This window comes from Diadema setosum, chromosome 22, assembly GCF_964275005.1.
Source record: "Diadema setosum chromosome 22, eeDiaSeto1, whole genome shotgun sequence".
Lineage (NCBI taxonomy): Eukaryota > Metazoa > Echinodermata > Echinoidea > Diadematoida > Diadematidae > Diadema > Diadema setosum.
Genome location: NC_092706.1, coordinates 27,009,766 through 27,023,368, shown reverse-complemented (window position 1 = coordinate 27,023,368; position 13,603 = coordinate 27,009,766). Strand labels below are relative to the sequence as shown.

Here is a 13,603-nt window from a genome sequence, read left to right as displayed (position 1 = left end):
TACTTACTTCAGTGGTCATACGTGCAGTGGGCATGAACCTGTCATCTTCGTGACGGAACGCCAGGATGGGACAAATCAGATTCCCCACCTATAAAGGAGTGAAAAAAGATGTATATTCATCAAAATACTTGGTGATCTCTGACGTGATTTTTCTTTGGGAAACTGTCCTCGGGGTTCGTTATCTATAAATTGCATGTTATTCGTTAAGGCCGTGTCACACCTTTCCGGGTAAGCTAAGCGGGCTTGTTGCGAGTAGGGATTTTCCATCACGCAGGAGATTTTTCTGCGGGTGGACAAGGATGTTTTCGAGTTCCATACATGCGTCTTACTGCTAGAGGCGTGCTATTTACCTGCTACTTTCGTGTATTCCGTGTGACCTGCGTGAGAGCTTTGAAACCGACCCATTTTCAGCTACGAGCGACATACGGGGATTGCAAAGTAGGCCTACCTGCGTTACAGCTGCGAAGTACCTGCGAGTTGCTGCCGCTAAGGGCCTCCAAGTAAGGCTCTGATGAGCTACTAGTATTAACATGATCATTCATCGTCTGGCCCCCGCATTTTGACAAAAATCTTCTCTAGATCTAGATGTGAGAGAGCTTACTAGTTTGAGCAGTAATATGAATAAGTTATCGCACATCGGCCACTGTACTTTCATGGAGTTGCAAGACAGTGTTGTAGCTCCATGGTAAAGTTTCGAGTATCACCCACGACATTCTACCTGCTAAGCCTGGTGGATCTGTCGTGGAGTAATTGAAGAAGAAGGTAGAAGAATTATTCAAATTCACGAAATTCTTCCGTCGAGTTGTTTTCATTGCAACTGATTGACAAATTGCCCTGCATCGACGTAAATAAGCACTGAATTTATCAATGTTTTAGTAGTATCCTACTCGAGAAGGTAGAAGAAGCTGAAAATGTTGTTTTTTTTTTTCAAAAAAAGCTTTACGCACGACGAAAGACGAACGACGGAATATGAATATTGCAATAGCTCATTAATTGAGCCTTCGCCTCGGGTGAGCTGAATAAGAACAACAACAAATAATTATCATATACGACAATGACTCATACAATCTTTTCCCACTTCCCCATCTCTCCCTCTCTATCTCTCCCTCTCTCTATCTCTCTCTCTCTCTCTCCCTATTATATACATTATATATATATATATATATATATATATATATCCCTCTCTTTCTCTCTCTATTTGCCCAAACCTTTGTTCATAAGGAGAAGAGCCCGGGAAGAAAGAAGATGGCAATGTAACACTTAACAAACATGACAAACACTAACACACATACTCCAGAGAGGTTTCGTCTCGCCTCCCTTCATACTCACTGGTGGTAAGGCATCATTGAAACCTTTCATGCTGTCAAAGACGCCCTGAAAATTGAAAGTGAGCCACCAGTCGTCCATCTCGTCCTTCCATCTTTTGACCAACGCCGACATGGGTCTAGGAGCAATGACAAATACATAGACAGATAACGAGAGAGGTCGAGAGCAAGGAGGTAAAGGGAAGTCCTGCCTTATTATCTGTGCCTCCATGCAGAAGCCTGGTGGATCGTGTACGAAGCATACAAAGTGACAATCAACCTAGCGAAAGGGTTCTCAGAAGGGTTACAGCTCGTTATTCCGAAGGTTCGTTATTCCGAAGGCTCTTTATTCCTAAGATTCGTTATTCCGAAGGTTCATTGTTCCGAATTTCATTTTCGGATTAACAAATCTTCGGAATAACGAACCTTCGGAATAACGCCACAAATTTTCGGATTAACGAACCCTTTTTCATTTTCGGATTAACGAACCTGTAGGTATAGGGAATTTGCGTGTTTCGGATTAACGACCCTTCGGAATAATGAACCTTCGGAATAGCGAACCTTCGGAATAACGAACAGCACCCCTGAGAAGTCACTATTTCTTACGATGGATGAGTGCTTTGAGATTACCTGCATCATGTAGGACGTGTACCTTCATCTTGAACATTCCATGGTAACCATTATAGACTTGGCATTACCAACGGCAATGTCGTATCATTGGCGTTGTTATTACCGGGGTATTTTATCAAATCTTTGACTGTATGGTACTCATATTGACCAATCCATACAATTCCAAATGTGTAACAAATTTTCCATATACAATCCATAAATATATAAATGTATACTTGAATAATGAAATATACATATATATATATATATATGTATATATATATATATTATACTAGTATATAATTAAATATATATTCACATTATAGTATTCCTTTTGTTTAGAACTGATGAGTGAGAATAATCCTTTTCTTATCTTTTGTAGAGTTTTTTTTTTCCTTGTCTTAGGACCTGAAATTGTTTACCTCCTGTCTTTGTGGATTTTGTGCAAATATCCCACGGTAGCTGGTGAAGTGGGGGGCACCGCCGCGGCGGTGTGCAGCAAATACCATAATTTGGGCAGAAAATTCGTTTAAATCTGCTTTTGATGATCATTTTAAAGCTTAGTACATTGCCTTTCAGACACTGACTTCAGGTAAGGAAAAAATATCTGGGAAATTTTTGGTCGGTTTTACATTTGCACATATTTTTAAAAAATGATAACAGAAAGATAAGAGTGAAGAAAAAATGGTATTTACTCACCCAGCGGGCTCAATGAGGCCTCCATCGAGGTTCTTCCAGCCGACCTGCGCAAACAGCAGCGCGGAGATCCCCGCGGCCACCATGCACCGGACCGGCAGCTGGAGGCGTGTGACCGCGTGGAGCATCATCGATCCCCCGAAGCAGGAGCTCGTTACGCCGATACGGTCTGCGTCCAATCTGGGATGTTCTCGGGCAAAATTTATTACATCCTACTCAAGAAGGTAAAAAAAGACAGAGAAACAGAGAGAGAGAGAGAGAGAAGATATGTTTCAAACTCATATTGTATTTCTATATCGTCTGAAATTATATATTGAGTCTTAAAAAATCCCATCAAAATAAAAACGCTTATGAGTTCATTATCAATTAAGCTTATGCGTGAAACGCGGAGGCTTATAACTTTCAAACCTTAGCACTCTGTGAACATAACAAGAAAAGCGCAATAATATATTTTAGGCACACTACGTCTACAGTCCTGTACAAGTTTATGGCATTTAAACTTTATGCATTCTCCCTCTGTAAAAGAAGTTTTATTCAAGATAGTTTACAAAGAATAATTGACATTTTTTGAAAGTAACATTGGTTAACTGGATACAAGCTGACAGTCAGTTTTAATCGAGGATTATAATGATATGATTTGGAGACTGTTACGACGATTTTTGTGCCTGAGTGCATGACAATAAATGACTTGAATTGACTGATATACGAAATATGAAAACTAATCACTCGACCATTCTGTTGAAGCAGAGCCACTCAGAGGACAACAGATAGATGAAAAGACTTTGGACACCTTGGATCAATGACTCTGCTCCTGATGGGTCCCAACTCGGACGGCTTCGTAAACAGCCTTGTCTCACAACTTCCCCCATAATAATTCCCGTCTTGTCTCAAAACTTCCCCCAAAATAATTCCAGTCAAATTCGCTAAGAATCAGACGATGATTTCAAAGGATTAAGAAGATCACACGTTTATAGAAAGCAGGTGATTGATAATGCAAAATATTTAGGTGAGCTACAATGCTGCAGATAAGTGGGATCTCCAACAAAAAGATAAAAGCTCACCAAGAATGCTTGGCTGTCCACGTACACATTCTCCCCGTTGGTCTTGAGGCGGCGCGGCCGAAAGTAGTCGAAGGCAAAAACCGCGAAGCCATGCGAAGCAAGGAGCGCTGCGCGGTCGACGACCAGTCGCGTTAGGAGTCCCCTCATGTCCACGATGAAAGGCAGGGGATCTGATCCCTCTAAACACGAGAGTGGCAAAATTGACTATAAAACAACCCCATTGAGTGGAAATTGAGAATAGTGATATACAAAATGTAAGACATCTTAATTGTAATATTCGCGTTTGTTGTCTGTTTGCATTTTTAGTTGATCTCATTGTGAAATAGTTAAAATGGATAAGCCTGATTTTTTTTTTGTTGCTAATATAGATGTATGTATTTTTTTTTTTTTTTTGTAGGTTGTATCTTGTGTGCATTTTTGATGTATTCATGGTCCTTTGTTAACAATGTCTGTAATTCAGCCTACGGGCTGCGATAGATAATGATCAATAAAACACCATTTCAATTCAATTCAATTCAATTCAATTCAATTCAATTCAATTCAAAATGAGTTATCAAAATATCAGCACAGTGCCTGAGGCTCATTAAGGCCTCAGAATGTGCATGAAACAATTATTGTCTCACGGGGCCCATCGTATAGACATAATTAGATCATCCAGATGCCCTAAATACAGGTGTGGTGGAAATTTCACGGTGCAATTTTAACAATAAACATGTGAAAATTTGGCCCGAATGTGCCCCGGGGGCACCCTCGGATCCGCCGTGAACAAACTTGAAACGACAGTCCGCAAGTTTGTAATTTACACATAAATATATCCTAGCTCTTTTATCGCTTCGACCTGCATGAATTTGTAGAGATTTCAGTATTTCGGGGAAATGGGACCTAGAAGTTATGAGGGTGAACATGGTGTTAACTTGAAGATATTTAGATCGTATTACCCAAGGGGAGTTACTGATAGGGATATGGCGTGTCCAAGAAGAAGCCGAAAATATAAACTTTTCACGAACAACGGAAGACGCAAGACGGACCCTAGACGATGATGGTCGCAACGGCTTACTAGTACTCAAGACTTCCGCTCTGGCGGAGAGGTTCACAGCAACACTTGCCTGTAGGCGCTTGGGTAAGGAATCTATGTTTTGAATACAATATTTCTGTCTTTTTTTCTTTTTCTGTTTTTTTGCCCGATAGTCAGTTTTAGTTACATTGGGGAAGCCGGCTTGTGGGTTTATAGGGCCCCGCCGATATCTGGCTTTCTACAGCAACATTTTCTAGTCATATTTCACTTGAAAATAATATGATACGTTAATATAATCCATACAGACACACCTCTCTTCTCCGGTAGGAATAGTACGCCTTCTGCCTCGCCAGTCGACACAGGAATTCTTTCCACATAGTCTGCTACATACGTCCTCTCCACCACCTTGGACGCTAGGACGCCTCCTTGTCCATCGTGGAGCTCAAAGGTGTATGTAAACGGTCTGGTCACATCAAACTTGACCAGACGAGGACGCTCGTGCGCCACCTCTGGGACTGGTTGTTGGCTCCAGAGGAGACCCATGGGTTCCACGCCCTGGTAGCTGCCCCCAAGTGACGGGTCTGTTTGAACTGGACAGCAAGCAACAATCAACTAACAACAACGTGATGTGACTTCCCTCGCATGTTAACTAGACATCCTAGCTGTATCGCAGATGATTGACCAATTTTTCCCCTCCTATTATAGGATCCAAAATGTCCTTTTTATTCATATTTTTGAATATGTGATTAGATGTTCACGGTGTGAGTCCATCCGTATTTGTCAACAAAACTTGGATTTTTTTTCTTCTCATTTTTGCCATGCAGATCAGCTTGGAGAGCGATCCCGATCCTACTGACCCTTTGCATGCTTTGAGTGCTGCTTGGCACAGAAAACCCCATTTACAGTGTTGGACACACTGTCAAAAGTCCGTGGCACTTAAAGGGTTAACGTCAATTAATTCTCTGTAACTTGCAGGTACAAAGTCCGAAGATCATATACAAGCCTTCATCTTTCTTTCTTATTTCATATTTTACAGTGTAGGCCTGCTTACATTAACTGTGTACTCACGCGTTAAGACTTAAGTTATTGGGTTAACTGACGTCACAATCTTAGTCTTAACCCGTTGAGGACGGACTGATTTTGCTACAACACGCATTTCTAATAAACACCTGCCAGAGTATAATTGGGACTCGTCCTTAGGCTTTTAAACCTCCGCCTTGCCTTTTCCAAAGAGCTTTCAGTTTAATCTCAAAACATGTATAAAGATTATGTTATAATTCTAATTTGCTATCTCTTAACTGATAATTACGTACATGTTCGTGACAGTCCAAATGATAATATTTTCAAAGTGTACACATTCTTAAAGGGGATGGCTAGTAAATGATCAGTTATTTAAAATTATTTGCTTCAGGACGGTCTCATATTCAAGTAATGTGCAGTTTAGTGCCCCGTCACTGTACAGGCATGCTAGCCTGGAACCATTAAACTGCACATTACTTGAATATGAGACCATTCTGAAGCAAATAATTTTCACACAACAATAGATATATAATGTACTCTTAAATGAATCCCACAAGAATTGGAACAATCATCCCCCAGCATTCCCACTGATTCCCACCATGCCCACTGATCAGTTACTAGCCACCCCCTTTAATGTGCATTCGCGAAGTGAACTTCTTCCTTTTGTTAATTGCGGATCATCTGTGTGTACATGTGGTGTGCCTTTATAGATGGATCCAGTTCATCTTCTTCTTCTTTTCATTATATTCTGTCCATGTTTCTATTTCTTTTTATCAGTATTTTCTAAAACTCTGTGCGAAATAACTGTCAATCTGAATGACGCGTCTTCTGGTGTGATTTTGCCAAATCGATGGTCATAATTATCACATGAAAGGGCACTGAGCAGGCTTCTTAATTTAGCAACCGTCACCCATATGCAGACCCTGATGCATTCCAATGCTTGATGCTATACTCGCTTATAAACTATATACCATATCATAGATCATTTTAAACTGCAAATCACAATATTCGACAATAACTTCAAAACATATTGATATAAATTGAAAGAAAAACAAATCATTTTTGGGCCTGAGGCCTATACGTGTAAAGTGCAGGTGCTGTCATACATTTTTCATACTTGTTAGTATACAATTTACAGACTACACCTTCAAACACGAAATGAAATGCAACTGAATCTGAACTTCTTTTTTTTTTTCGTTTTACAGTCCCGTATCTGACAGTGCCAATGCCCTCAAGATAAAGTATAAGGTGATGGCCAATTACATAAAAATGGTTGATTATAGTCCCTTGCAGTTCGGACAAAAAAACAAAACAAACAAAAACAAACAAAAACAAAACCCTATCTCATATTTTTTTTATTGCCGTCCATGCAATTTTACATCGATATGATGGGTTATCATTTTTACTTTTATCTTTATTATTATTATTATTATTATTATTGCTACTATTGCCTTTTATTATTATTATTATTGCTACTATTGCCTAAGTCAAGGCCATGAGTAGGCTTTAAAAAAAAACACAATGATTTACAGTTGAAGGGTTTATTGTGTATTTTTTTTCTTCCTCAAACCTCCGAGGATCGTTGTCAATGTTCCATTTTCCCTGTCTATCATTGGTTACCTCTTTGTCACGCTATTATAGTTTTGTTTCCTGTCGTGCCGTGTCGTCAAGTCAGTTTTTTTTTTTATTCCTACAAGTATAGATAGTCCTATTGCTGTCCCAGTCTTGTCTCGTGTTAATTAGTTTGCTTGATGTTGCTGTTTTAAATCAATCTTTGCACCAGATCTTTTTATCCAAGAGGGACCAACACTCTACAAGCTCTGTCTTTTAAGTGGGTCCGTCCGTTTTTTCACACAATGCATATTGACAATTATTTCATTTTCGTTACTTCAGCAACTATTGTAATGTATTCTTATTGTAAGTTTTCAATTATTGTTTTCTTTGTATAAATTTACATGCATCATTTTTGTCACTAGAGAAAATGAGATTTATGTTAATATGTTATTTTATCGTGAAAAAAAAAAGAAATAAATTTGAACTGACCTGAATTTGAACCATAAATTCGATCGACACTATTAAGGGACCTTTAAATGCCACTATGTTATTCAATAATGAAGACCATTTTTTTTTTATAGTTCAATAAGTTTAATTTTTGTCCAAATGCCGACCTTGAATAATTTCCAAACTTCCAAAATGACATCTCCAAGCTTCACTTACGTATAATGTAGTAGTGTCTAAAATGGATGCGCCCGCATACAAAAACAGTTTGATGTTAAATGGAATTCAAAATGTTGTTAACATTGGTTACTGCCGAAGCATATGCATAGTCTATAATGACAAAATCAAGGACTTGTAAATACAATATGAAAAGTTGTTTGTTTGTTTTTTTCGCATCTCCGCTCTATTATGAGTGTGCAAGATTCTTTACGACATCGAATTTACTTTTACAGCGTTTCTCCATTCTGACTGAGTGGAGGTCGCCAAGAAAGTATTTTGTCAAATATTACCCAGTAATATCTTTGTCGCTTCTGAGGAAACTGTTACTGTCCTTGCAAATCTAAGTCGGTTTTGACGTATTTCAGATTATTGCAGAGAAGGACAGGATTTTTTTTTCTCAAGGACATAACCAGGTCCACAAGAAGGACACCATAAATCTAAGTCGTTTATCAACTTTAAGTTCAAATTAATGTCGTGTCCGGACTTCCATATTACAAGATTACCCGCACAAATCAAATTGTGGATATTTGGTAAAGTGAGGATGTCCTTCAATATAATATCCTGAAAAAAAGTAAGGGGCTAAAAAGAAAAAACAAAACAACAAAACAAATATCGACTGCTTCATTTCGGGTCATGGAAAACTATAATTTGCCCTCGGTGATTTCTCAACAGTACCATGCCCCTCGACTTCGTCTCGGGGCATAGCACTGTTTAGAAATCACCTCGGTAAAAATAGGTTTACTACCCCTCTCTGAAGCAGTCGATATTTGTATACTATCTTGTGGCAGACCATTTTGCGAATGCACAATACTAGATGATAACATTCCCTGTCTAGTCATGATTTAACAAATGATTTGTAAGGAAAAAACAAATCATTAGTTTTATATAGTTTGATATTTCTCAACAGAAATTTCTTTTTTTTTACCCTCTATAATTTTGTATGAAACAAGACAATAAAATCAGTTTTGAAATAATTTGCTAGCATTTGCGTTTTCAACGCAAAAACAAACGCCTTACACACAAGGTTTCATGCTATTTTTTTTTCTCGTGCCACTTCCGGGGTAAAAAAGTATGTGTATGTGTGTGTGTGTGGGGGGGGGGGTGGAGTGGTGACATCCTATATATATATTCCTATGTGGGGGGTGGGGGCCCTCCCCCCCCCCCCCCCGTTCCGCCAGCTTCCGCCGGCCCTTGCTCCTTGAAAAGCTTGAATGTAGGTTCTATCAAGATTATTGTGGATAGATTTTACCTATATCATGTTTTGTGATGACGTACATTACCGAACAATAAATACCTTTCACAGTGCCGTCACCTGCAGCCCTGTATTGGCCACTCGTCTGATACTCGTATTTCCCATTTTCTGTGTGGACCTTTGCGGTAAGCGTGACCAGCTGTCCCGGCTGCAAGCCCAAGCACCTGATGTCCATCAACTCATCTGCGAGGCCCGACTCCGGCGTGATGCTGAGAATGGGACCAGCATCTGTACATTCTCTGGTGATGCTGGATGAAGTAGTTCTACGCCTTGTCATGGCTGAAACACCGGCCTGAAGAGATGGTACCTGGTAATCCAAAAAGTGGGGGGGCAAAACGCATTTTTGCCCCCCCAAAAAGCCCCCCCCCCCCCCCCCCCAAAAAAAAAAAATAATAATAATAATAAAAATAAATGAATAAACAAAGAAAATAAAATAAATATGTATATATATGAATAAAAGGGAAAAATTATGGCTAAAACGGCAGCTTTTGGACTGTAAAATGTCAAAATTTTCAAGCTCGCTCGCTTCGCTCGCTCGCATCCAGCAGTTGAGCCCGGTGCGCCTCCCCCTTAATTTCTAAAGCGAAAAACATAGCTACAACGGCAGTTGTTGGACTCTAGAATGTCAAAACTTTCAAGCTCGCTCACTTCGCTCGCCAGCATTGAATCGTTATGCCACTCTCCTAACGTTACTGCCAGTAATTGCCAGCAGTTGCGCCCGATGCCCCCCCCCCTTAATTTCCAAAGCGAAAGATATAGCTACAAACGGGAGTTTTTGGACTGTAACATGTCAAAATTTTCAAGCTCGCTCGCTTCGCTCGCTCGCATTGAATCATTATGCCACTCTCCTAACGTTACTGCCAGTAATTGCCAGCAGTTGCGCCCGATGCCCCCCCCCCCTTAATTTCCAAAGCGAAAGATATAGCTACAAACCCCTTTTTGGGACTGTAAAATGTCAAAATTCTCAAGCTCGCTCGCTTTGCTCGCTCGCATTGAATCGTTATGCTATTCTCCTAATGTTGCTGCCAGTAATTGCCAGCAGTTGCGCCCGATGCGCCGCCCCATTAATTTCCAAAGTGAAAGATATACTGTAGCTACAAACCCCTTTTTGGGACTGTAGAATGTCAAAATTTTCAAGCTTGCTCGCTTCGCTCGCTCGCATTGAATCGTTATGCCATTCTCCTAATGTTGCTGCCAATAATTGCCAGCAGTTGGGTCCGATGCGCTCCCATTTATTTCCAAAACGAAATATATAGCTACAAAACTCCAGTTTTGGAACTGCAGAATATCAAAATTTTCAAGCTCGCTCGCTTCGCTCGCTCGCATTTTATTGTTATGCCATTCACCTTATGTTGCTGACAGTATATAATTTGTCGATCGTTTCACACCGTCATTCCATAATCCATGTAAGGAAAACTTACAATGTTCCTCAATGACTGCGTTGTTGAATGTATCACATTCCGTAATGTATTGTAGTCCCATTATTGCTCACGCACACACGCACAAGCATACAGACAGTCAAAATTACTTTATGGTTCCCCCCATGTTTCGACCCACCGTACGCCACTTTACATATACATATATATATATATATATATATATATATATATATATATATATATAATAGATGTGTGTGCGTGTGCGTGTGTGTGTGTGTGTGTATGTGTATATTGTGTAACATATGCATGGTCTAATCTTGAGCCCCCTCCAATGTTTGCCCCCCCAATCCAAAACTGCTTCCGGCGCGCCTGCATGCAAGAGCATCCTAAGTCTTGCAATGCTCATCATAGTCCCACCCTAAATCCACAGAAAACAAATCATGTGAAAGTTGAATAACTTCTACTTTCCTTGCAAGGATTTATCAGATAATTTCATACATTAAAGCCCCTATAATGAGAACGGTCTGTTGCAGTATTAATTTAGATATGGCACAGCAATCCTGAAAACTATAGGTCAAGTTTATCTGTCCACTGCCCTTCAAGGAAACCCAAACCCAAAGAGAAATGTGGATTGAGTGAAGCAGCAACATTAGTGCAACACATCAGTGAAAGTTTGCTGAAAATCGGACAATCGATTAAAAAGTTATGAATTTTTAAAGTTTTGGTGTTGGAACTGCTGGATGAGGAGACTACTAGAGGTTATAACGTATTTGTGGACAATTCAAAGAAAATATCAGGGCAATTCCACAGAAATGCACTTTTCTAGCATAATGAAAGAACACTTGACTAACCGCTTTCGGAAAGCAGGGGCGATGGAATGTCTAATTTTCATGAAAAGGGAATTTTTGTAGAATTCCCTTTGTGTATTTTCTTTATATTGTTCATATTGTTGTCCACACATACACACGTCATATTTCTATAGTAGTCTCCTCATCAAGCGGTTCCAACACCAAAACTTAAACAAATTGATAACTTTTGCATCGATTGTCCGATTTTCCTCAAACTTTCACTGATGTGTTCCACTAATGTTGCTGCTTTCACTCCAGCAATCCACATTTCTCTTTGTGTTTAGGTTTCCTTTAATGCGGAACAGGTGTGTTAAGTCTATGAGGGAAATGCTACATTATAGCATACCGAATAAGCATATCTTACTTAATTGTGGAAACAGTAAAAATTGCCCTATTTTTTTTTTTTTTTTTTTGCTCCATGTTCGCTTGTGTGTGCGTGTTTTTTTTTTTTTATTGTTTTAGTCACTCCTAAATTTATTTCTTTGTTAGGTGTTTTCTTTGCCTACTTTTCGTGGTTAGATATGAGAAACCTCTGAAAATATACTGTATGCATGAGCATGTAATTTCAAGAGGAATTCAACGTTTATTTGATGAAAATCGGTTTTGAAATGGCCTAGATATTCAAAAAGAGCGATCCAGATAAAAGGTGGGACCCACCTTTTATTACGGTTGCTTTATTTTACTATATGTTTTTGGATGTTTCAGCCATTCCAAAACCTCAGAATGCTCTGTTCTATACTATTTCATTAGCGGTTTCTTGGGTATCTCACAAAAAGTTAAAAGCCCAATCCTCATCTCAACCCATACCACACCATGAAGCATCCCTTTAATATCTTTCACCTGTCTTTCTTTCAGCATTTTTCCTTGACCACGAATTTGACTTTCTCCATTTGTTTGTTCCATATAATATTCGTTGAAAATGACTGGTATGACTTGCTTGTTTCGACAAGACAATCATTCCAGCGTCATTTTATGAAATCAGCCATGAAAATAAGCGTTTCTTACCGATGAATCTTTATGTATTCTAAAAAGATATGTGTATGAAATTTGACCCGTACATTTGGCGTATTTTAAACAAAAAAGGGATTTTTTAAGTTAATACTGGTATTATACTTTTTAATTGTGATATACAAATTCGTAACAGGATCTTCAAACAAGATTATAGGCCTGCTGGGCATGTCAAACCTGACCCCATTAAAAATACACACACACACACACACACACACACACTGTGCGGTAATGTCCTGAACATCCGCCACGAATACCTGACTTCACAACCTCTCATGAAACTAGTGGCTTCTTGAACTATGCAATTTATCTAAATCTTCGGAAGGAGGGATTGGTATGCCAAACTGGGCTGTCAGAATTACCAACACTGCCAAGTTGGGCATGATTAACGAAAGCTAAATAATAATAATAATAATAATAATAATAATAATAATAATAATAATAATAATAAACAGCTTGGCAGTTTATAACAAAGTACCGATTATATGGAAATAGTCAGTTTACTTCAGTGTAATTCATATCAATCATAGATCAATATAAAGACACCAATTAAAGTTACATGTGTCGATCATTACTATCCGTGTAAATAATATATAAGATAAATGGAATAGGAAAGTAGAAGAAAGTACGGTAGTTATTGTAAGACATTCGTCCGTGAATGTTACAACGTATATCTTTTACATGTTACTAATGATAAAAGCAAACTAGATTGGCTCAGAAAACACAACTTATCATAAACCCCTTATACATGCACAAACACGCACACACACGTTTCATAGTATAAAACAAAGCAATCCTGGGTATTTGAAGAGTTACGAGGAATGTGAGAAAACAAATAATTTATTTTTCAATTCTGCTTTCAATTTGTAATTGATGTTTCATTAGGCAGGGTGAAAAAAAAAATTGATTTATGGTAGAGAGCTAGCTTGAGAACCATACTTAAGTAGCAATTAGTTTTTGGAAAATTTTGAGATTCATTTTTTTTTTTGGTTGCCATATTAGAAAGTTAAGAATTGAATTAATCTACAAACATTTGATCATTAATTAACTTATCACCTTTTGAAAAAAATAGCCATGGTATTGACGTTTTTTTCTTTTTCCAATGTAAATCAGTAATAGCTTCCATGCTTAAGAACTGTTACTTATGCTCCTCTATAAATCACAATCAACTCCTTTTCTTGCTGTCTGTATTAT

The 13,603-nt window shown here is 38.7% G+C and overlaps 1 protein-coding gene across 1 annotated transcript; it reads right to left on the bottom strand.

Moving 5' to 3' along the window:
- Window positions 1-721: 721 nt before the first annotated feature.
- On the bottom strand, window positions 722-9,451 carry LOC140245265 (acyl-coenzyme A thioesterase 2, mitochondrial-like). The gene is made up of 6 exons (XM_072324848.1): window positions 9,217-9,451; window positions 4,995-5,275; window positions 3,671-3,847; window positions 2,613-2,821; window positions 1,330-1,444; window positions 722-736 (listed from the first exon to the last, which is right to left on the bottom strand). Exons 1-6 carry the CDS (start codon window positions 9,449-9,451, stop codon window positions 722-724), a joined length of 1,032 nt encoding a protein of 343 aa, XP_072180949.1.
- Window positions 9,452-13,603: the final 4,152 nt, after the last annotated feature.